Raw genomic sequence first — 26,334 nt, forward strand, 5'->3', positions numbered from 1 at the left:
TGATAATAGATTATCTAGGGTCTCGCCTGAAGAGCTACTGTCTTTGATTTGCTTTTGAACACATTTTCTGTCTGCTTTTGCCGAGGTAATTCCTCTCTGCTCTTGATGGGCTGCTGATATTGTCACAGCCGCACTTATCCACAGTATATAAGGGCTGTTTGCTGTTTTGTTTCATTCCTTGACTGCATACAGAAAAAACAAAGAGTGCTGAGATAGCAGTCATTTCACGAGTATGATACAGTAGAAATGCCAAACTGAATACCATTATATTTGATTTCTCCCTATCTCTCACAATCACAGTCTACTGGTGGCTTTACAGCTGAGAATGAAATTAAAGTTTGAAGCACAGCAAACAAACAGATCATAATGATTATCTGCTAAACACTCACAAGTTGTATATATGATTTTTCTGCAGACTGTTATGAAGCAGAAAATGCTTTGCAGGTGAATATAGGACAGTCTGCCTCTGTCATCCATCACTCATCTCTCTTGTGTTTTCTGTGCTTAAAATCTTGTGTTGCGAATCCAAATGATGTTTAGAGGGAGTTAAATAATCTAAAGGAAGTGTATTTACTTACTGTTATCTCTACTGCTTTTGCTCTGGTACAGTGAGCGTATTTCAGCTTTGTAATTGACCCAGTGCATGTGGGTTGGTGGGAATGAAGGGGAGGAAGAGTAGCCACTTGTGTGTGTGGGTAGGTGTCTGTATAGATGAAGTTGGATTACTGCCATTATCCCAAAGAATCAGCACCTACACATGCCTTTAAGGTTTCCACTACACTTGACATACAGTACGTTCATGCAGTTACACAAATAGTAAATATTTAGCACTGGATACTTGCCTCCATCGCCCTGCCAGGGAGATTTAACAGCCCGGGCAACACTTTATGTTGTTCCTGTTTGAGAGGTTGTGCGCAAATAAAAAGCCTTAGCATGGAGAAATGGATGGAAATGGAAATTTTCCATCTGAATTACTTTCAGGTATATTTGACATTTCTATTATGAAGCCGGGGGTATTTTTCATAGTAAGCAGTTTCCTGAATATGTACAGAGAGAGGCTTTTCCAGTGCATGTTTACACTATGTGTATAGGGCATTCAAATGAAAAACATTTTGATAAAGAGTCTGGAGGATGGTCTGTTTTTAGCTTTTCCAAAAGCACAACAGCAAAACTGTAAGTAATGGGCAGTATGTTTATCTGCTCTAACATAAGCTGCAATTGTTAACATGTCCAGCTAATAAGCTCAAAAAGAAACCAAGTGTTACTACATCTGAAAAGCGTCATAACTATATGTAAGTTTATACTCCAGCAACCCCCACCAATGTAACTCAAGATAGCATTACGTTTGTCAAACATCGTAGTTAGTTCTCTTCGCAAAAGCCTTTTTTGTTTGGGAGAACATATAGTTTGAAAATGTGAACATGTAAACTAAGCAGCCAAGAAGGTTGTGTTAGAATGTATCAGACATTTTCCTCATTCTTGACTGACTAGCTCTACGCTGCAGAACAAGAACAATACTTTCCATGTCTTCCATGAGATATCTCTGCCTGAGATATGCAGTTTTGGACTAAACCCTTTCATCATATCATGTATGTAGCAACGCAGCGTAAATGTTATAGCCTTTTTGCAAAAGTCAACCGGAGACAGCATTTTAAAACCAATGCATGGAGTTAACTTTAGCTTAATTAGCTAGCTAGCCATAGCTGGTCAAACCACTGTTTCAAAATGTCTTAAGAATTTTGAGTGGCACATCATTGTAAACCGCATACATTCAGTGACGGATTACAAAACCTTATTTATTCATATTCGGCAGACATATCTACTACTCTCTACTCAAATGTTATTGTTTTTGGTTTGTTTATATAAATGTGTAAATGTACATATTTCTCTATGTCTTTTTTGTTGAACTTCTCCTATTTATTTATGCTCTTAGTCTGTCTTAGCAAACCTTCCTGTTATGAAACTGGAAAAGATTTATATCAGCAATAAAATAGCCTCTTGGCTAACTTTGGCACATTTACAGCAATCGTTTATCAATTTGCACTGTCCCTGCTAAATAAACCAAGAAATAAATAAGTTGTGTCATATTTGAACTTAAAAACATTGTAGTCTTTTTGCCTCATTAGTTTGTGTTTATTTTATGTTTGTCCAAAAAAGTTAACTTTCACCTAATCAGCATTTTATGGCTCGAATGTTTTCTGCTCAGTGTGTGCAGCTTTCTTCAACGGCACCGTAAAAACCCTGAAGTTAATTCCACCATCACTTGACATTTATAGCACATATTATATCTTGACTTGTTTTTTCCCCCCGACTCTGCCCTAAATTGTCTGCAAATATTTTTTTTTACCTCGAAGAGGTGGAGGAGACCTATTTTCCAATTACAGATCTTGTCTTAAGGTGTTAATTGCTGACTGACCTCTGGAGCTGTTGTGAATGCCGTGTGGATTTTTTAATAACCTCTAATCGCAGTGAAACAGAGAGCAGTAATAGAGAAGAGCCACGCTGCTTTTTAACCCTGCATCCTTCAATAAGGTGTAATCTCATACAAACACAGAAGCCGGTCGTGTGCCAAGTCAGAATGCTCTTTTGCAAAACATGAGCCTCTGTGATTCATGCTCCTCCGACATTAAAATGACACACGGTTTTGTTTTGTTTGGGTTGAATCAGGTCAGCTGACTAGAAAAGAGCAGGATACGTTTATTGGCATTTAGGTTTTTAAAAAGCATCAGGTCTTGCTTTGTTCCTGGATTTCAGCTGAAACCATTTTGGTATTGCAGAATGAAAAACATTTAAAGCAAAACTGACTTCAGAATGATCATAAATATACCATGTTTTACTGCTGCCACATTGCATTGTTGCTTTTTTACATCTCCCTGGATCATTAGTGTTCATATTCTCCTCACAATGATGAGTGTCCAGGCCAACAGTAGCGCTACATTTTGCAGAATGAATCAATGAACACCTCTTTCTCCCTCTCCTAATGTGTGTGTATTTTGTGTGTTTGCAGGCAACCCACTAGCCACAGGTACCGGCACACTGGTCATTTACCTGGAAGACTACAATGACAATGCCCCCTATGTGGTACCATCAGTAGCACAAGTGTGCGAAGACGCCCATGACATGAATGTGGCTATAGTTGGGGGACGGGACAAGGACCTGCCACCCAACTCTGCACCATTTAAGATAGAACTGGGAAAACAGCCAGGCCTTGATAAAACATGGCAGGTTACCAGAGTCAACTGTGAGTATTTTATTTTGAAATTAGATTTTTTTCTTGCTCTTGAACTGAATTGAACAGTTTAGACATAATAATGGAGTTTAATAACGTTGAATGTTTCAGATTCAGAAATCAAATCTTTCATACAAAAGGAAAAAAGGCCCATTTGTTCACCAACAACTTTCATAGACCACATGACAAAACTGTGAGTCACTTTTTCTTTCCTATTACTTTGCCCTCACTATTTTTCTTTTCATCAAGAGCTTTGAGCCCATTTTCACGGGTTCGTCAAAAGGCACCCTGGGGAATGTAGGACTTAAAATAAAAAGAAGAGTTAGAGAAAGTTGCAAAAGATTCAAGGGTCAAGTCAGTGTCATTTTTTTATCCTTTCACACATTGTTAACATGCTGAGTCCATGCTGAATACAAAGCAGAGAAGTCTTCAAGGTTGAGTGTGTAACATTTAGGTGGATCTATTGGTCTATTATTCATTAGTGTATAATCACCTGAAAATAAGGAGATGCAGCATCTCATTTTTCGATGTGGTCCTAAAGACATAAATATTAAACAAAACACATATGAACAAAGAACAGCATTACATAACAGTCATTCACTTCAAATACACAGATACAGACAGCTCGCTCATCCTTTCCCACCCACTCTCCCTGCTCTCAGTTGATAAACAGAAAAAAAAATTATAAACAGTGACCTGGATAATAAATCAAAAGGACTGAAGCTTATTAAGTAAAGAAAAATTAAAAACATAAACAACACCTTGTTTTCAGATGAGAAAATAAAGACGTCCTTAAACAACGGAACGAGTTAATGGATCTAAAAAAAAGTATACGATTATTCCAGTCAGATGGAGCTTTAAATTGAAATGACCTGCATCCAATTTATTTGAAATTTCTGGGAACAAAGAAAAAAGTTATTGCATGTGTCTAATTGGATATGAAGCTCTACATGGGATTAACAACTGTTTCAGATAGGGGGGGCATTTAAAATAAACGCATTGAACACAGTGAAATTGCCTTCTAGATTTGGCCTCAAATCAGTCCAGTGATTCACACATTGAACATTGGTGTGTTCTATATAAATACCCCAAAATAAATCTATATAAAGAGATATATATAGTATTAAGTGGCTTGAGATAGGTATCTGTAGTGTTTTGATAGACAAAATAGGTAGCAATAAGTAGTATCAACTGAGAAATGATTCTTTTAATGACCTGAAATGCAAAGCAGTTAGTAGACAGATATTGAACCCATGCAACCATATTTTCTTTTTATAATAAAATCAATGTATGGCTTAAAGAGGAGTTCAGGGACAATCCAAAGTCCAAAATATGTAAGTGAATCAATTTTAACAAGGGGTGACCCGTCATCAAAAATAATATTGAAATTTCTGGAATTTGAATGACTATGTTGCATACCAAACAACAAGCTACTTCTTATTCAATACAAGTTTGTTATTATGAACCCAGTTTTGGATCAAGCTAAAATCAAACTGTCGAGAATTATGGTTTTGAAATATATCAGCGTTAGAATAGTAAATAACAGTGTCATCAGCATAAAGATGAACAGCTCAATTTAAACGCTTTTTAGATAGATCATTGATGAAAATGGGAAAAAGAAGTGGTCCCAAGGTGACACCTTGTGGAACACCCTTGTCAACAATTAAATAGTTGAACTTTGAAAGACAACATAATGATGTATATTATGAAGGCAGGCATTAAACCAGAGTAGAGCATTTTGATTTAAACCAATAGAATGTAACTTATTAAGGTGGAGGTAGTGACCCCCGTATTAATTATTAGATCAATTAGTTATGTTTTTGTCACCTTAAAATGAGCGGGTTTTGCCTTCCATTGAGGCTGCCATGTTGAACTACCATGTTTCTACAGTGGCCCAGAACACATTTCACAGCCAAACTATTTTCTCCTTCACTCTTGGAAGGGGAGGGATAAGCGAGGGTAGCAATCGGCAACTATACAGCTAGATGCCACTAAATCCTACACACTACATACTGGTCCATTAATTGCAGATGCTGGTACGGATCACATGATAAAGATGAAGAGTGAAATGATACAAGGATGGAAGGGAGGAGGAGGATAGACAGACAACCAAGACATTGATTCAGGGTTGCATGACCGACAGTGCTGTCTGTGTGTGTGTTTGAGTGACAGAGCAGAGCTAAAACCTGCCCAGAGGTATTAGCTGTGACTGACAGCGGGAGAGGGAGGTACAGACACTCCTCAATCACCCCCGCTGGAAGAGACAGATAGGGCCAGCAGAGAAAGAGCCAGCTCCCAGTGAAATGGACTGGCACTGTGCTCGTCTCGGCTGCGTGTGCATGTGTGTGTTTGTGTCTGTGTGTGGAACCAGAGGTAGGAGAGCGGGTGGTTATGCCTTGACAGTATATTGCTCTATAAAAATAACTTGCGCGTATTGACATACAACTAGTTTTAATCCCTCTTACTACAGATTGTTCATGAACTGGTTTGTGAACATGTATGTGTGCATGCTATTCAATTTTGTTTTCAGATGAAATCTTAACTCAAATCAGTGAATGAATCTAGACTGTTCACACTGGCTGCTGTGTTAAAATATTAAAGCTAGTCAGTTTTAACATACAGATGGGTGAAAGATTAAAGATATAGTTTGACATTTTGGGAACTATGCTTACTCACTTTGTTGCCAAGAGTTTAGATGAGAAAACTGATAACACTCTCTGTAGGATAAATATGAAGGTACCACCAGCAGCTGGTGAGCTTAAATTAGCATGAATACAGGAAATGTGCAAACACCTAGCCTGTAGCGGTCAGTAACAAAATCTCTAAAGCTCCCTATTTAATGATTGTTTAATACAAACGAGACAGAATGTACAAAAAACGAAGAGTAAAAACGACTGGCTCCTGGCTGTAGCTGTATATTTAATGGACAGATATGAGATTGGTATCAATCTTCTCATTGAACTCAAAATGCCAAACTGTTCCTTCAAAAGATAAATGTGAATAAAGGAGTAAAGAAACATGATGTGAAACAAACGGCAGTCTCATCCCAATTGACCTACAGTATGAGACTAAATAATGTTCATTCCTCCAGTAGATTTCCAGAGACTTCAGTAATCTATGCAAAGGAGCGCTGAAGCTGTTCTGAGGGCTTGTGGTGGAATAACACCTGATTAAGACACTTCATGTTGCGTTTTCCATTAATTTGACACCCATCCATATGTGTTATCACTCTGGGTTTAAAAGTGCGTGTGTAACATGATAACTCAATTCCAGAGTACAGAATGTTTGTATAAAACCAACTACCCATAGAAGATTCTGTCTGATTGTACTGATGGTACTGACAGCTGTTTGTTCATTTGTCACACGTTGATCTGGCTTTGTAGAAACTTTCCATACTGCACTCTGCATCAAAATACACTGATGAGCCAGAGAGGTGGGGGTGACTCGTACAAAGAAGGGCCTTTGCATTTCTGAAATGTTTACTGTTGCTTACTGTTGCCTTGCAACATTGTTTCGAGCATGCAGTTTGACAATGTAAATTTTCGAATTAAAGACAAAACTAAAAGTCACCTTACCTGGAGTTAACAGCCGTGGCAGACAAGTAAAATGTGCAGCTTTGCATATTGTGCCAGCATGACGTGAACTGGCTCCAGCACTTTCTCTCGTGTCTCTTAAGGAATTTTAAAGTGTGATGCAACAAAATGTAACAATCTTATGCAACTTATGTGGTGCCAATTTTTGTCGCTTCAGTTGTCAGGGATGGCTTTGCAAACAGTTACTTGAGGCATATAAGTTTTGCGTTATAATACAATCATTTAGTTCTGCTTTGCAAATTGAGCAGCAGTGAATGCAGAATAGACGGACAACACAATGCAGGGCAGAGGATTATTGTGTGCCCTCTTTATTAAACCTCCCTCTTCCTCTGTGTGTCCCCCACAGCCACACACTCCCAAATCATGCTTTTGCACAGTCTGAAGAAAGCCAACTACCAGCTCCCGTTGCTCATCACTGACTCAGGGGTGCCGCCTTTGTCCAACAGCACAGAGGTCAAAGTTCAAGTGTGCATCTGTAAGAAGAACAAGAAGATGGACTGCAGCTCTGCGCACTCCCACCGCGCCAGCCTTCTCGTGCTGCTCGCGACACTCCTGCTCGCCCTACTCTGTAAGTATCAAAACCACAACACGGAAACAATGAGAACTTGAGGTGATGTTTTATTTGCTTGTATCCTCGTTTAAATGTGGATTAATGCCAAAGTAATATGGTATTTTGCTTCCAATTTATCATTTGGTGAGAAATCAATACTTTGTTTAGAAGGTAAACAATATATTGTACTACGGTTATACAAGTGTTTGTGAATGTCTGTGTGTGTGTGTGTGTGTGTGGGTGTGACATGTACTGATACACATGTTTGCATCGCTTGCATTCATGCAATTGTTTTTTTCTTGCATCCATTTTCCAAAACTATGTCTTGTGTATTTCACATTGAGATTTTTTGCCACCCTGCCTAGGGCACTCTCTGGGAAGTCAAACTTGAATTTACTCTGAATATCTCATTTAAGCCATTAGCGATAGCATGAATAATTCAGCCTGCTCCATTGACAACACAAACGTAATGGGGGACGTCCAACAGTTACTTTGGTGCGAAGAAAAATCATTTGCAACTTTAAGGCCCCCAGATCCTGTTCTCCTGTCTGGGCTTGTTCTCTGTAGTTTATAGTTGGGCTCGCTGTACGCCGAAGGCGGGGTATAGCGGGAGGGATGGTAGGGAGAGTGGGGAAAGAGGAGAAGACAAAAAAGGAATGCAATTTTGGGCCTAAAAATGGTTTGGTAGTAATTATATCAGCTCTTTTTTCTCTGGCTGACTTGTGTTTGACTGCAAAATGTTTCATTGAAGATGATCAGAAAAATGTCTGCTTTCCTCTTCCCAGCTCTCTCCTTTTTTTAATATCTATTGATCATAACATATTTTTCTCCTTCTCTCACATGTCCCGTTGATCACTCCCACTTGCGTATTCTGTCTTGTTTTTCCTCCCCTCCCCTGCACAGCTTCTCCTGCTCTTCTGCGTTCTCTCTATTTAGCAATCATCCGCACTCTCCCCATAATCCTTTGCTTACAGGCAGAACCTCTGCATCTCATCTTCTCATTTTCTCTCAGTATCTGTGAATCACAGCATCTAGCATGACCCATCGATCTTCCTCTGGGTATGGATCAATCTGTCTATTGCTGCATATCTTTTCTCCAAGCACTCATTCATAGCAGATGACTGTGTTGTGTATGGGAAGGCCTTGTTTGAAACGTGAAGAACTCATCTTGTTCTCTCATGATGCAGTAAGAGCACTTTACCTGCAACTTCTGTTAAAAACTCCTGATTCGCAGGACACCAAGTATTAAAATAAACTGACAACGCGTAGCAAGCAACAGCAAAAGCACTCCCGCGATGATAGACTATTAGTCACGGTTTCACAGCAACACACTAATCATGAGCGTAAGCTGATGCTGTGTCAGCATTCACGGGCGAGCAGCCACCCCTCGGAAAGTTTCATGGCAGCGATCCTGAGAGTGTCCCAGCTGGAACAGTCAGTTAGCTTTTCATGCTCTCCTTTTTGGAAATATTTTGTTACCAGCGGTTGCCATGGTAGCAGCCTGCAGTGTCTGAACTAGAAAGCATAATTGGTTGACATGCCAAGATGACATTAGGAGAGTCTTCTCTGCAGATGTCCTTTTGCTCTGAACGACAGTAGCATTCATTACTCTACTGTAAACCGTGCAGTGACAGACAGTGGCATTCATTAACCAAATAGCGCCTCCAGATGACAGATTCTTGGGCTGTCTGGTCCTGTGCGCACGTACATGTCCATTCATTTGGACCGAGGCATGTTTGCGTAGTCAAAACAGGCGTAACAGTGAGTGGCGTTACCCTGGAGCTGGAGGATGGAGATTACAGAGAGAGAGAGGAAACAAGAACAGTGTGTGCATGTGTGTTTGTATTGGGAATATTACAGCTGAGCAACACAGGTTCCACCAATTCAGATGCAGAACATCTCTCTCTCTCTACACACACACACACACACACACACACACACACACACACACACAAACACACTGGCGCCCAGAGAGATGACTCCTGCTCGAGCTCATCACAGAGACCTGTGCTGGGGGACAGATAGAGGGGACTGATCACTGCAGTGTATAGTCAGATAGTCTGACAGAGAGGCAGAGAGGATCCTGTTTCAATTCCCTTATCTCCAAGCTGAACTCTGACCCTGCAGGAGGGAGATGAGGGGAAGAAAAATGGAAAGAGCCAGAGGGGAAGGATAGGGAAAGGAGACAAGAATAAAGGTGTGAAGATTAAACTCTTCTGCTTTGTTCTGTTTTTGCCCACCGGGCTACAGGCGTATGCATGGCCACGCTGCAGTAACAGTTTCCTTCATTTCTCTGGCTCATTGCATCTGTATCTCTCCTATCTATCCTGCCCCTCTATTTATGCCCCAACCATGTCTACCAAAAACAAAATTACAACAAATAATTAGCAAAAACAAATCATTTTTCTAAGAGCAACTAATTCTTCCTGACAGCTTCTTGCAACTGTTTTCAAGGTTATGCTAAACATAACCATAACCAAAACTGGGGTGCTTCTCTAACCTTAACCAGACATTCTAGTAGCTCAAACCAGTGGTTCCCTTGGGGTGCCTTAAGCTATATCTACACTTGTGATTTCAAGTGTCTTAGTCTCCCATGAGCTCATACAGATCATTCAGTGGTTGAACTGATCTGTAATCAGATAAACAGCAGCTCGGTGCATGAGATTGTATGTATAGAAATGGCTGGAGCTGTTTTGTCTTGTTGCATTTAGTGTGATGTTAGTGTAACTGTAGCCGCTGTTATCACAAGGACAGAGGAGACAGACCATGGATGTGTTAAGACAAACAGACAGTGAGAGGCTATTTCCACAGACTGTTTATTGACATAGTTACACTTTGGGAAGGATAAAGATTATATATGTGTCTTTTCAGTATGTGGCTAGAATACATCTCTGGAGGTAGTACATTTTCAATAAGATTTCACCGCATAAAATAAACAAAAGACTCATTGACATTGATTACATCTTTACTGTATATTACATTTTCAACATATTAAACTGGAAAAAATAAGCAATAAACACATAAATTACCTATTACAAACAATGTTAATATGCAGCTTTATGATGTGAGAGATCACAGTTTCTGGTTGTCATAGTAGCACAACACACTTCTCTGCAAATTCCAGGTGCACAGCAGTTTAAAGTAAACAGTAAACAGTGTGGAAAGATTTGTCATTGTAAATGGAGCTCGAACAAATGCTGTTACACCTCATCTGAGATGACCGAGCCATAGAACCGAACCCCAAGAGATCTGAAATCAGATTATAATGTGCAGGCTTCTTAGCATATGGCTTTCTGTGGATAGACGCAAACTGTCACACGCTAGAATGCCTCATCTACAGGGAAAAGGTATCACATGTGGCAATGGTACCAAGTAAACTCAAACCAGGAGAAGAAACCTGAACTTAACATGCAGGATGTGAACCCCCGTCTTCAAGTCCATGTGATTGCTCTCCAGAATAAGGATGCCACACTTCCTGGATGGTAAAAGCGAGAGATTTCCAGTGAATTCATCAAAGTTAAATTAAGTACACAGTATGAATATATTTTATATGAGACAGGGTTGTTGTGTGTTTTGTGTCTGAAACATATAGTTATGTAACACAAGACAAGAACTCTAGCCCTCTGTCAGTAGCAGTAAGGATTTTGTGTGTATGTGTGTGTGTGGACTGTGGGTGATGTATTTCTGTGTATCTGAGTGTTCGAGAGAAGAGAGAGAAAATGACTGTAAACAGAAAATGCCTCAGTTCCATATCCCATCTGAAAAATCACATTTCCTTAAAAACAAATGCAGTGATTTGCACTTATATTTCCTACAAACACAAACAAGACAAAAAGAGGAAGATTAATCTCTTAGTCTCCATAAAATGACACTTGAATCAAGAGAATTGACGAATCAAGCTGATTTTGGTTGAAGGGAAAGATGATCTCTCGCCCACTGACAGATTGTCTCTTGTTGTGTGGATCTACTGGAATCCAAAGGAATTGAAATGATGTGTGGGTTGTGAAGCTTGCTTGTTAACATGGTGGAGAACTGCACTGCTGCTGTCAGCGGCCTGGGACCGATCTCACCCTTCCATCTGTACCTGAAACCTCCAAGATTCCTTCAGCAGCGTTCAGCGTAGCAACACTGCCAAAAGTAGAGCCTGGCTTTCTGTCCTAGCTCTCAGCCATATAACACTCCACTGGGGTTGCTTTTCAGACCCTTAAATAATGTATGTAAACCTGCAGGACACAGAGGGAGGGCAAGCGAGTGCCTGTGTGTGCAGTATGCCTACATATACTGTGTCTTCTAATGCTTATGAGACCTTTGTTGCTGTTGCTGGATTGGCAGCTAAATCCCAGGGCTTTGCATGGGCCTACTTTCACTCCCCTCCATTGTAAGCCTTTCTTTTGTGATCAATGTGCCATAGACTCTCACACACATCCAATACACACATACACACACAGATTAGCATAAAGTAGGGAACAATTATGGTATTATCCTGCAGTCCTGTAGAGGGAAATGCTAGCGATATATAAAGACCAACACACATACACACTTAGATCCGCGGTGTTAAATGTCCATGTGAAAGCATCCATTGTTCACCTGAGATAAGACTTCCTAATTGGGCAAACTAAGTGCAGTCAATACGTGCTCCCATAGGCTGCTGGTGCACACAAAAAGGACGGCCACTCATAAGAATGAATCCTAATTTTAGAAGTGATTACAAGCAGGAATGCTCTGCTTAAGCTGGTTTTACTGCTCACAGGTGGCACACCAACACAGATGACCACACTGCCCCCTATCAGTGCACAAGTGTACTGATGTGCTGTGCAGTACATGCACTATCTCTTTGCAGCAGCCTTACTGTTGCTCAAAATGAAATTCTCGAAGTGGATGATGGGCGCCTGGAGGTCATAAGTTGGCAAGGTTGGACAGTATGTAAATAATGTGCATTTTACATGTAGAGGTGATGTGGGCCCTGGAGATTAATATGTTTTTGCCCTGTGTGTGAATTTGGCTTATGAGGGATGTGAAATAAGGCGATAAAGTTAAAATCTCTGGGGGAGCGGATGCTGAGGCTCTTACCCATATTCCTACTTCTTCTCTCACATATATACACACACACGCACACACACATGCACACCCATTTCACCCTACACTGCACCAATTCACTCCGTATGTGCTCAGTTAAGGAAGGTCTACAAGCTCTAACTGCATACTAAAATCTTTTCCATGCAGGATTACAGGCTTCAGCTGCAGATTTGTCTGCAGTTGTAATGCACTGCAGAGGGCTGCTTCTCTGTGTGTTTCTCTGCAATTTCAGCAACAGTAATAATGTAAGTCAAAGAGTAAAGGGGGAGAGGGAGAAAGTGAGAGGGCGGAGTAAAAACAAAGCATTTACCATTAAACACAACAAACAACTCCCAGCCCAGATGCCACTAATTTACCTCCATCCTCCCGGGGTTTTAGTCCACACTATTCCTCCTCTCTGATCCCTCGCTTCGCTCTGACAGCCACTTTTCCTCTTCCTTCTTCAGCTCTACACTAATCCCCTCCCAGCTATAGAGACAGGATGTTTAGGGGCTTATTTACTCTTGTAAAAATGTGGCTTTTTCACAGCTTCCTTTGAAGAGACGTCGTGCCAGAGTGATGTATATGGTGCGAGGGTTGATTCTGCCTTCCGATCAAGCTGTGAAGGGTTTTTGATCTTTGAACTGAGATATGAACATTGTTGTTTCTCAAGACAAAAGACTATAACCAAGTTACTTATTCCACTAGTAAACACAGAGTAAGGCTTTTGATCTGATTCATGAATGTAGGGTTCCATTGCTAGCATATATAGTGAACATTACCTCATGTTAATATGTACATTTGACCTCTTTAAGAACCCAAAAAAGTCATCATACTTGCTCTGAAGATATATGACATATTTGTTGATCATTATCAAGTGATGTTTAGAGGCATTATAAATTGTTTATAACTTGTGTGTGTGTGTTTATAGATGTTGCACCAGACTGCACTAATGTTTCACTCATGTTTTATGAATGATTTGTTGGTACATTTGCTGGTACATCTGTGAAACAGGGATATTCAGGGACTTTTGAGCCTGAGAGAAATGAAAGTCTAAAAAAGATGTATAAGCAGTGTTTTTCCAATGAGGTGATATATGCGAACAACAGTACCAAGTATCTGCTTTCTGTATGCAGTCTGGCTCAGTTCTGAATAAATACCAGCCCTTGGAGCCTTTGAATAAAGACATTTCTCACAGCTGATATTTAGACTTGTCAAATACAAGTGTAACAAACTAACTAACTACACACATGCTGACATCATTAATGCCATCATAAATGTGCAGTTTGGATCATCACATCAAAATGTCTACTAAAAAAGTTAATAATAATTAAACTCTACTAATGTTTGTCGTCCAGTTCTGCACATTCCAACAATGCAATGACAATAAATGTTAAGATTAGAATCCCGTCCTGCTTGCCGTTGGCGTTGTTTCAAAATACTTTTCTGATTATATAAACCGGTCAGCCATAACATTATGAGCACTGACAGGTGAAGTGAATAACAATGATTATCTTGTTATGTCAGCGGGTGGGATATATTAGACAGCAAGTAAACATTTTGTCCTCATAGTTGATGTGTTAGAAGCAGGAAAAATGGGCAGCGTGAGGATTTGAGCCACTCTGACAAGGGCCAAATTGTGATGGCTAGACGACTGGGTCAGATCATCTCCAACACCGCAGCTCTTGTGGGTTGTTCCTGGTCTGCAGTGGTCAGTACCTATCAAAAGACGTAACAATGTAGTGTATGATCCAATTTTAAGTCACCTATTCTCTTACAAATTCATTTGAAAAAATATTTTTTGTATAGTCAACTCATTCATCATTACATTTTTGGTTGGTGGGCTTATTAACTTTCATTATAGCCAGTCTTACCTTGACGGATTTTCTGTCTTCCTCTGTAATGTTTTCTCTTCATGCTGCAATGCCACTGTTTTTGTCTAGCAGCCGTGACATACCTGGGCTAATCAAGTGTCACACTCCTCTCCTCTCAGCAATTAGAAAGGCTGAAAAATGGTTACTGTTCCCTCCAGTGTCCCGTTTGATTCTTCCTCGCCTCCCGCAGCTTGTTAAATTTACATTTTACGCATTAAGCTGCCACTTTCACCCAGAGCGACTTACAGTAAGTGGAGACGGTAAGATAAGTCAACATCAGTGAATCGCTGGTCATTCATATACATATATATACAAAAAGGTTTGAGTCAAATTTTATTCCTCTCTGTCTGGTGTGGAAATGCTTAATTTTCTGGCACAGGTAGCCTTTTTTTAAGTGGTGTTGGAACAGGAGAGCAACAAAGGAGGTTGTTTATACTATATATGTGTGTCTATATATATATATATATATATGGGACCTTTTCCAAGCAGTAGAAAGATGTGAGAGCATTATGGTGTAATAAATGTTATACTTGTACCATATATTCATATGTATATATGTGTTTTTGTCCATGTTTGAGAGTTTTATATAGATCAACAACCACAGCAACAAACATACATCAAGAAAAATTGTAATGTCACCGAAATCATTATAAGAACTTCCCTCTGTGAGTCTCGAGAGGAGCGCAGCGTGGTACTGTAGCTAATTTCACTAGCTGTAACATAAAGTGACTCATTCATAACCCAACCTATCCAGGTATGGTGATTATATTCTTTTCATCCCTCTCTTTCTTGCTTCCTCTTCCTCCTACCTCGTTCTCTCTTTCATCTGTTCCTGACCTATAAGTTCATAGACTGTGTCTGCACTGGACCTGAGGTGAATTGATTCGGCGATGTATTTTCATGTCAGGGCCTTGACTTTTTAGCCAGAGGGGGAGAATTGCCTCTTTTATATCCAGTTCTTCATGTGAGGTGAAACAGGGCTGCCAGAGTCTCATTAGATTTGCAAAAACCAATATCTGAGGCTCGAGTGCCTCCGAGTGTTTCTTGACTTTTATTTCCTTTTTTCGGGGGAACACTTAGGCCTGAGCGAAATGAAAGGGGGGCATTGGAAGAAAAACAATAGAGAAAGAAAAATCAATCGGCCCCACCCGCACCTGTTCCATGCCCCCCACCCGATCAGATATTCACCCATTCAGGCATGTTTCGATCGCTTCAGAATTTTTTTGAAGTGTACTGTCCAATTCGTTTCAGAGTGTCTGGGAAAATTATAGTTCACATTCTTCAAGAACGCTCCCTTATCTCATTGAGAGAAAGGGAGATGCAGAGAAAGAGAAAAGGAGAGGCAGAGATGGGGGAGGATAAAGACAGGAAAAAAGACATATTGGCATGTCAACAGTCAAAACGCATGATGAGTTCGTCTGACTGATACTGACTGCCAACTTATTAAACAAAGCACACAAGAGCTGTGACCACCAACAGTGCAACCCACTCATCTGCTCACAATAGAAATGCAGAAAGCATAATGCAACAGCAAACCCTTTACAAACAATCACTAGCTATGACAAATTGCCACCTCCAAATTGGTTGTTTTACACCACATTTTGCTGCATGTATTTTGCTAGATTAGCAGTAAAAGGCAAGGCTTAAAGGTAAGCCTGTTAAGTAAGGCAGAATGCTTATGGTACACCTGATCTGTTCCTCTCAGTAACCACCCGTGAACTGAGGAGTTGTACTTACAGTGTTCAGTCATCAGAAGCGTATACCGGATAGTGAAGCACACACTTTACTGTAAATTGCACGTTACATGTGTCTTGCAACTTTCATCCTCTAAAACCTGCTGAACTTTGTAGATATCTAACACATGCATAGTGACATGGAGATTTTGTACAATTCCATAGCACATTGCGATAACGATATACAGTCCTAAATAACTACAGGCTTATTGAAATTTGAATTGAAAAATGTATCAATCCTGGATTGTGCTCGACCAGCTATTCATAAATCCATTACTAAGTTTGTAGGATGAATAAAGACCAGTCTAAGTTCTTAAATGCTAGTTTTAACCAGTCATTTATTTAGTCAGTTTGCACCAACAAACATTTGGAGCACTGTCCAATTAAAAGTAATCAATATGAAGCTGTAACTTAACTTCCAAAAATGAAAGTTTTAGGGGGGCAACAATATCTTAACCTTAGCTGCCAATCACTTGCAGGTGCGTGTCAGAACTGCTTTGACTCGGGTGACACAAGAGGGGCATTGACTTATGCAGGGGTGGCATGAAGTATGCGTATCAGCTTTCCAGTCATACCCATTTCAAATTTGGCCACTGCCACCACAGACCAAATGTTGGGCGAAGTTTGAGCTAACAAAGCTTCTGCAACCATTTACTAAATCTGCTACCTGGAGCCTCTGAAGAACATGAGCAACCCACTGTACAGTGTTAGCTTACAACCATTCAAAACACATCAATTAATGGCTTAAACAACATACTGAATGACACACTTGGTGGAAGTGGTAGCTACAATATAAAAAATGAATTATTGTTATTACAAAAATTGGCAATTTCAGTTACTTTGGTCCATGGAAGGTAATGCTCAATCGAAAAATAATTCTGTAGAGAATTTGTGCTCTGTGTTCGACAGAGGAGCCGGTATGAATGGCCTGGATTTGATCTCCAGAGTGCCCATGTGAAGTATGTAGTAAATGTAGTGAAGCGCTCATATCCACAGTGCAATTTTGATTTAGTAGAAGCAAAGTAACCTTTTCCTGAACTCGCCGTAAAACGTTTCGTAGCAACTGAACCTGAATCTGTGTAACAATTTAAATATCTTAAAATTTAGTTTGACCGCTTAACTCTGTCCCATTGCACAGTTTACCTATCCAATCCCGTCATCAGAAAACGAATAAAAAAGGTAACAGGGAATTGAGTGAAAGAAAAAGAGGGGAGAGAATGAGCAAATGGCGAGCAAGAGTGAGGAGGGTTTCTGTCGAATGCTCAGCCATCTCCAAACATGTCAGAAATAGGGAGCAGACTTGGAGGAGATGACTGGCAGAGAGGCAATCAATAAACTCTCACATTTCATACTGCAGGTGTGTGTGTGTGTGTGTGTGTGTGTATACATGTGTCTGGCGTCTGTATTTATGTGACTGCGTCTGTGTTTGTTATATCAAATTTTCGAACCAGCTCGTTGTAAGCAATTCTACCAGATTGAAGAGACAAACTGTCACATTCCCGGCGAACACCCTCGGCCCATTCAAACCTCTGTATCACCAGGGAAAACACAGCATCAGTACAAATTAACATATGTTCTGTGATGCTTTAAAGTTCATAGGCTCTCGTAAAGATTATGTTTTGTGGATTGAAACAGATTCTCCTCTCAGTTCAGTCCAGGCTAATTTGTTGAACACACGGCCATATTTTCTGCTTCAGAGCTGTCCTCTGTACCATAAACTGAACTCATTCTGAAGTAAAAATTTAAGTATTCTGCAAGTACACGTCAGTAGCCAATTAATCTTCACTGTAGCCACTCTAGGAAATGTCTCTTGATGGCATGATAAATCAAAAGTGTGGTGCACTTCTCTGGGCTCCAAGTTTGGAGAGAGCTTCTTGTGTTCAGCCATATTGATTGAACCGTCCAGGATGTTGAGGGAGGTATACGCTGACACAGTTTCAGGGTGGACTCACATTAAAGCCAATTAGTTAGTTGCTACTGCCTAAAGGTGGACTAAGAGTGAACAATTATAACTTCTCTGTTCTGTCCTTACTGAATCTTTAATGATGCGATACCATCACCTGTCCTGTGTAATTGATTGCAATTGATCTGGTTCAGTGATGACCTTGGCTTTACAGTATCTCCTATCTTTTCTCTTTTCTTCCCCACACACTCCCTCCTCTCCTCTTTTCCCCTTCCTCTGCTGTCTTCCCCTCTCCTTTCATCTCCTCTCCCGCCAGGCCTGTAGATTCTGCTGAAACCTCCCGTAGTCCTTTTTGCAACACTGAAAAGCAACGACTTATCTCCCCCACGCAACCCAGGCTTAGGAGAGAAGAAGAAGAAGAAGAAGAAGACGAAAAAGAAGATGAAGAAGCGAGAAGAAGCCTTCTCACCAACACAAATCAAAGAAGAAAATACACACAATCCCCACCGGCACAACACCACTCAGCGTTTTTTTGTAAAGTTTCTCACTTATCTCTCTTGCCACTCTCGTCTCCTTCTCTTCATCTTTACTTTCCATGCTGCATCTGTCCTGCCTCACTCCAGTCCTCTCTCATCTCATCTCCTCATGTTCTCCCAACTCTATTTGACTCTCTTTGACTTTTTTCTCTATCTTTCCTCTCCCCTGTACACTTCCTCCACCGTCATCAATTATTCCATTTGTTTCTTTGCACTTTTCATTGTATTCCATTTTGGCACCGCACCATTACACTGGCAGACAAACACTGGGTGTTAGCAGAGTTCATGGCAACATGCCACATCCGTAGGAGATACTTGAAACATGTATATTGATATTGTAAGAAAACAAAAGCTATAAATCAATTTCATCTTGGATCTCACCTCAATCCTTTGGTCCTTTCCCTCAGTTCATCTGAACCTCTCACTCAATCTGCAGCATTCCTTTCCTCCCCTTTTCCTCTTTCTTATCATAGCTACCTCTATTCCTCTGTTGTCTTTTCCCCTCTTTCACCGTCCCCTTGCATAGACATTGTCCCACTATCTATCTGCCTCTCCTCCCCTGTCCCCCCTTCTATCTTATCGACCTCTCTCTGTCTCTTGGTGGGCCAGTGAACACTGCGAAGGCTGAGCTACTGTCCTGGTCGGGGAAGAGCATTGACTTTTTGATGTGTTCCTTTCTTTTCTCGTCACAGACTGTGTTTGATCTTGTTTCCCTCTTTAAGTGGAGAGAACAAAGCCTGTTTCTTTGTCTGCAGTGGTTGTGGTCTTTTAGGGCAAGGTGGTAGCCATAAGCCTTCAAAGTCAGAAACTCTCTGGAGTCCTTTCTTCGATTTGCTTCTGTTTTTATTGCATTAGTTGTCATGGAGTGGAAAACAGTATATCTTTATAGTAACGGTGTAAACCTTAAAAAAAAAGTACTATTATATAAATATTTTATTTTTTACCATTGTATAAATATACAGTATTGATTAACTTATGTACTTTGATTGCAAGTTTTTTGGTCACCCACACAGTGAGTAAATAAAAAAGAGGAAACCTTTTTTCTGTGGATTTTAGGCACTATTTCTAATGCTATTGATGTGTTGACTATTTTATTGTAACATCTTTTTTTTGGTTTTGTTCATTTTTTTTATTATTATTTTTGAGATCTGTGATAAATTGCAGAATCAGGAGTCTTGCTTTGATGACTGCCATGTGTTTAGGTTCGATTTTGTCTCCAGTCATTTCTGCCCTCTCCTGTTCTCTCTCCATCTGTCATAAACAAGTCACAAGAAGACGTGTAAGAAGAAAACAAAGGCTGTGGTTTTGGTGGATAGTTTCGCTTTTTTCTCTTGTGCTCATCAAAAGAACGTAGCGTGTGTGGGTTTGTGTGGAAGACCACCTTAAAGAAAAAGATGACATTTTGAATGAGTTATGTCTGTCTTTTGCACTAATTTAATAAAGCCGTTACTGAAAATTCCCACAATGCTGTTTTGCAGATTGTGTGTTCACTGAAAGGTCATTTGATCTCTAGCGAAAAGAGTTGCACACACATTTGCCACCAGTGTGAGTATGTCTAAATTCCATTTACATTCGATCCCATTCCTGAATCTTAGTTGATCACACTTAAGAAACAGTTTGACACAAAAATATGCGTATTCTCGCCACAAGTTAGATGAGTAGATACCACTCCAGTATTTGTCTGTTAAAAACAATTATTATAGCAAGCTTTGCTAACTAGTATCATACATTTTTTATTCTCACAGGTTAATCAGACTTTGATCCTGATGATGCTCCAATCCATTTCTCCTCTGTCTGTTCTCTGCTGGTGAAGGGTGCCTAATTCAGGGACTCAGCTTAAAGCTGTAAAGTCATGATAACAACAAGAATCCAAGAAATCACCGCTCCCTGCTGGGAAACAGCCTGGCACATAACTCCCTGTAAAGCCCACTACTTTTCTACGTTTTTGTACAGATTTAAACATTTAGATATAAAGTATTAATTATGGAGCTTTAGACGTGCTGCTAGTCACAATTTCTTAATCCTTAGAGGCAGGCTAGCTGTTTCCCTCTTGTCACAGGGATTCCCCATAACCTCTAACTTAAATAAGTCACAACATATAGTGCTCGTCCACCACAGTCACTTTTATATGCCTTTTAGCCGACTGTTTGGTAATGAGTACAGATTAAAGGTTGAAACCTGTCAGTTGTAATTGTGTTATGTTGTGCATTGGGGCCAGAGTCAATAGAGCACAGATACATGAGATCTTGAAGAAAAGCCTGACAAAATACTAGTGTTTTAATATCATTTTTGTGTTTTGCATCTCTCCTCTCAACTGCACTCGGCCATCCTCTGATGAATGCCAAACCAGTCCCAGCCCATTTGGATTCCTTTTATGGTTAAGTTCCTGGGGGGAATGTGCCAAGTGTGGTATGGATGGGGGGGTATGTTTGGAAGATATGCTGATATTGAGCAGTTTGAGTTTTCTCTTTTAACATGTTTAGTAATGTTTTTCCACTGTTAACTTATAAAAGTAATCTATTGGGTATTGGATAAATTCCTGCTGTAAGTTAATTGACTTACTAATTGTTATTTGCTGGGGTAGGAGGAGCTACTGGTTATATAAGCATAACAGGGCATAGCCCATTCATTTCTTATACGTTTAATTGTTTTTCCTAGACTTAGATAACTATCTATCTATGTAGGGTCATACTAAATAGACATACATGAGTGGTATCAATGCTTCCATCTCTTGCAATAAAGAAAAGAAAACATATTTCCCACAATGTCAAACCTTTCCAAAAAAGGTTGCCAGATCGATTTGTTTTGTTTGATCAGCTAATGATTAGATGTAACTTACATGTAACTTTATTACTTGTAATGTTCTTGTACTGCATTGCCTATGATCATTTAGGAATTAAACAATGCCATCTGATTTTTCTTGGATTTTCAGTGGTGACACAGACTTTTTTTCCCTAAAGTTGCTCTAATCAATATTTTTATATAGATGAAATGAGCATGCATGACATGAAATAAACACAAGCCACAGAGATTTGTCACTAAAGATCTGAAGATCCAGATCTTTCTCTCAGGTGTAAAAGGACCTCAAAGGAGAGTGAATATCCAGTCCCTCCAGGAAGCTGCGATGTTGCAATAATGCAAATTCAACTAATTCCTGTGAATTCTGTGCTACCATGAAATTTTCTCTGATCACCACATTTTTTTCAGGAAATTTGACCAATCATTGTAGTTGTCTAGTAGTAGACATTGAGCTATACATCTCCAAACTCACCTACTTGTTGTGAACATGCAGACCAAGCAAACATGCAATGCAAACGTCTCACATTCACCTGCGATGTCACTGCAAAAAAATGCATTGCAGTTTTTTGGAAAAGTCTGCCCTGAAATCAGACATTTTAGGCCTACGAAATCCTGAAGGGACACACAGCCCTCAGTGAATGTGAATGTTTGTTTTTGGATGTGAAAATAAGAAACTGCTTAAATCAACTTTATAAGGTGATAATATTTCGATGTCATGTTTACTGCTTGTCTTCTTTGGCCAAAACAAACAAACATTGCAATTTTAACTTGTTCAGACACAGATCTTTTTTCTATTCTCTCTTCATTTTGTTTCAAACAAACTGCTGTTGCTGCAGGACACAACTCCTCTCCCACAGAGAAATGAGAGATTACTGGGAAAGACCATTCTTGCAATGGATGTTAGAAAAGCCTTTCTCTATTGGTTAAAGGTTAAGTCAGCATGGTGTGACATGAGCAACTGGGTTATTATGTAATTAACTGAATAATTATGAAGCCTATCGAGAAATTCAGAAACATAGTCTAGAAGTCCCTGTTACAAACTAAGACCAATTTTCTGCCCAAACACCTCAGGGTGAAGTTATTGCTCAGAGATTTAAAAGGTCAGTCACGTTGATGTGTGTTTTTAAGGTAATCAATAAGATCTCAACACTGATTCTAAAAGGCACTTTTAGCCTTTCTGAAACCAGTGCAGAGACACTCAAAATTGAGCAGATACGATGAGAGAACCTCCTTGGCAACATTTTAAATAAGCAGCAATGGCAAAGAGCAGTTTTGACACAGTTAAGAGACTTATAGAAAATAAATGCATGGATAAGCTGAAGGCTGTGATATTAGTGCTTGAATTTCCAAAATGTTTGATCTGCAGAAACAAACGGACATGCAACCATAGATTTTTAGGTGTAATTGGAAACAGCAGGTTGTCAGACCTTTAGTGTAATAGTATACTGATCCTATTATTCTTTATCATTGTATTTTTTGGTATTTAAAAGATAAAAGACACTAAAGCAGACAGACTGTCAAGAGAGCTGACAAATGGGCTTTGACAGGTTTTATCCACACAAGATAAAATAATGAATATACTACCCTGAAATTAATATGTGAAAGTCAGTGCGAGCTATACCAAACCTTTGTTGGTTTAAAGTAGGCTGTCAAAATTCACCTCTGCATCTATTAATCTTCGGTGACCATGGAGTGGCAGGGTATCGAGGTTAGAGGGCTTTGTCTGGGTCCACAGACTTCAGGGATATCATCCATAATACAAAACCAAAAGGAAATTGATGTTGTAAGGAATGAAGGATGACTTCTGTTTGAGGTGCCATGGTGGTTGCCACAAATAAGCAGGCAGCATTGATTACCTTGAGAGGCACACAATGTTTTTATTCTCATACCTAACAAAGCTTGTTGATGCACAGGTCTGGATTACGGCATAAACCAGTGATCTGGTTAAGAGTGTGAAAGGTTCCTTCAGATGAGAATTGAGAACTATCAGAAACACGGGTGCAAGCCTTGGAACGGCAGGCATAGCAGACAGAACAAGTACCCTAGATACAATGTATTCTTCAAGAATGTCTAACTGCCTAACACAGACATAACCCATGGTGAGTTGTGTCCAAAAGAACCTGTTAAGGGGCGTCAGACGTTCTTTGTGTCCTTTGGTCACCGGAGGAGGGGAAGACATTTTACTATTTAGTCTTCTATTCCTTTTATCAGCAAATCTATTCTAGCTGGAGAGGGATGAAGCAGTTTGTCAAGGAGTGTGCCGGCCCTTGCCACATCAGAGAAAGAAGGCTAATGTGAGATTCAAGAAGGAGCCAGTCTGTTCATAGTGGCAGGGTTGTTTGTGGGCAATTCTATACATTTACTAAGGAGGTGACAGGAAATGAAGGTACAATATATGGTATGTGTAGTGGAAAAATATTGAATTCAATGGAAAAGTACTTGTGTTGAGTTATAGTTGACCTCACTTTGACCTAATGTTATTAGATGTGCAACTGAGTACTTAGGTTTACCATTCATGGTGTTGTACTATAGAACCTGCATTCTATGATATGGAAGGCTTTTTGTGTATTTGTGTGTCAAGAGTGAACACAAAGCATCTATGTCTGTTCAACTGCACTGAATGTATAAATAGAGACAGAGATGAGGAAGTGCTCTCAGCCTGATGCACCTTCTGGAAGGCTGTTGGCCCACTTGCAGGTGTTATAATAAAACTTCAGAAAAGACACTCTCTGGTTTGTGAGTCCTTTTATTAGAGAAATTTCCACCAAAGTCATAATAATTTATGAAGATAGACGCCGCTGCCTATCCCTTCATGTAGTAGGACATCATTTATGACAATAGATTTCTATGAGCACGAGACTCTCTAGGAACATCTCCCTGAGTGAGGGTATGATGTCCTATCCGATGGAGTTTAGCCTACTTGATATCTTTAAGATGGTTCCCACCGAATATCTTAAACCCAAGGTGGTGATGTTGTTATTGTTCTCTATCTTTGAGATCAAATTTCTCTATGTGCTCAGCAACAAGAAGATCTGTTCTCCATTTTTGATGATAGGTAAATTGGCCTTCTAACAGTCCACCTGGCCCTTCCACTCTTTCCAATTGGGTGCGATAGAATAACAACAGTAATGTACCACACATATCTTCTCATGAGTAAAGTGTCCATCCAAATGTAGCAAAACTTTAAACTGAATTTTGAAAATGTATGCAAAAGAAAATATGAATTAATTTCCGTTTCTTTCCACTACAGTTTGTGAGTGGTGCTAATTCTCCAGCCCGGTGCCATTAAATTAATGCAGAAGGGGGCGGAACTAGATTATGTAATTAAAAGTGCACCAGTGAAACCTCAAACAATGAAAACCATGTCGAAAATGTGATCAGTTATTTTTATTTTTGTTTCTTGTATTCATTTGACGAATGTTACAGTCGCCTCATCACGCTACACAGATCTGATGTTTCATATGCCACAAATATTTTTAAAGTATTTTTTTTGGCTTTTATTGCCTTCATTTGATAGGACAGCTGAAGACAGACAGGAAAGGCGGGCAGAGAGAGAGGGGGGATGACACGCAGCAAGGGGCCGCAGGCCGGACCCGAACCCCGGGCCGCCGCAGCAAGGACCCAGCCCCGGGAAACACGGGCCACCAGCTCCACCCAGCGAGCCAACCGGGCGCCCATATGCCAAAAATATTTTGTCTTTTCAATGGAGCTGAAGCTTCGGTGGACATTTTGGTGCTTCGTGCACATTGTGATTTATTTGTTAAGTCTGTTTCTGTTTCACTGTCACATTTACAAAAGGGCACTCCACAGCTGTTAATACGTCCAGTGTAATCACTGCCTAAGATGACTCAGGGAAAGTGGCAATTGTATGGATGGTCTTGTTGTTAACCCAATGGAGGTTATTAGAGGTATAATATAGGTACTGTAGGTGAAGTTGACAACAGCTCCCTCTTTATAGTGAGAAAGGTGAACTAAGACAGTAGTTATAGGTAGATGGTGCACTTTAAGCAATCATGCAGGAAAGAAATACCAGCTGGGCCCCAAGAGTTTAGCCTAGCCATGCACACATGGGGCCTTTTACACGTAAAAGATCAAGCCATTTTGTTTCAACACATTGATCTGAGCTGTGGAAATGAAGTGTTTTGTAGCCAAAGCTATTATCTAGGGCCCCATATGCAGTAGTGAGGTCTGGCCAGGGCAGGGAAGCAAGCCGCAGCATTTATTATGTCTCCCATGGAAGGTCTGTCGGTCTTCATATCCATTTTGTTCTTGCCCGTTAAAGCATCAAGGACAAATTTGAGTTTGTCCAGGACGGTGATGGAAGACCTTTCATTGTTTCTTCTTGTCATCTCGGTCAAGGTGGAAACCAATAGTGTTACTCACAAGATCACGCACGTATCCATCTTGCAAGGCCTCAATCTATGTGTTTGTGGCCGGTTCAGTGGTAGTGGACCAATCCGCATCCCTTGAGGAAGTTCATTTAAACTAATTACCGTTCATTTAACAACAATGGCAGCTCCCATAGAGGTTAGCATACCGTACGCTGTTCCATCAGAACTGAAAAGTATTTCTTTATTGAAAGAATTGCAAAGAACTGAAGGCTGAAGACTTTTCTCGATCGAATAGAGGATTCTGCTCTTCTCCCAACTGGCTACAGTAAGAGTTTGTCAATGTTATATGGTTCATTGATTTGATTGGTTGAAATTCCCTTGCGATAGAGGATGACAGACGGATGGTTCATCCAGTTTATTTTTTCAAAGTGCCTGTCCTTTCCAGACAGTTTCCAATGACAACTTCCAAGATGGCTTTGTTTAACAAATCATCTGGCGCAGTCAGGTTAATTAGGCTATGGGCTACTTGTAGATCAGAATTTTTCCTCCAGAGGGGCAGCAAAGCAAAAGGGGGCATATGGGCTGTTTTTTACCTTTACCTTAGCCCGGCCTTGTACAAGTCCTTGGGTATGAGTGACTGATCTATAGGACCCATTAAAGGGTTCTCAGTGTAAATTATATATTGGCTGTGAATGAGTGTAACTCATCAAATGATACATTTCATCTTTCCT

General features: G+C 40.1%; 1 protein-coding gene across 1 annotated transcript in view; it reads left to right on the forward strand.

Annotated features, from left to right (window-relative positions):
• The window catches only part of cdh13 (cadherin 13, H-cadherin (heart)), a 318,397-nt gene that overhangs the window by 278,194 nt on the left and 13,869 nt on the right, over nt 1-26,334 (forward strand). The window contains exons 13-14 of the mRNA XM_051381597.1: nt 3,008-3,241; nt 7,169-7,390. Coding sequence (XP_051237557.1) covers nt 3,008-3,241; nt 7,169-7,390 — 456 coding nt within the window. The remainder of the gene's footprint in view (nt 1-3,007; nt 3,242-7,168; nt 7,391-26,334) is intronic.

Source organism: Dicentrarchus labrax, unplaced genomic scaffold (genome assembly GCF_905237075.1).
Source record: "Dicentrarchus labrax unplaced genomic scaffold, dlabrax2021, whole genome shotgun sequence".
NCBI classification, from domain to species: Eukaryota; Metazoa; Chordata; class Actinopteri; family Moronidae; genus Dicentrarchus; species Dicentrarchus labrax.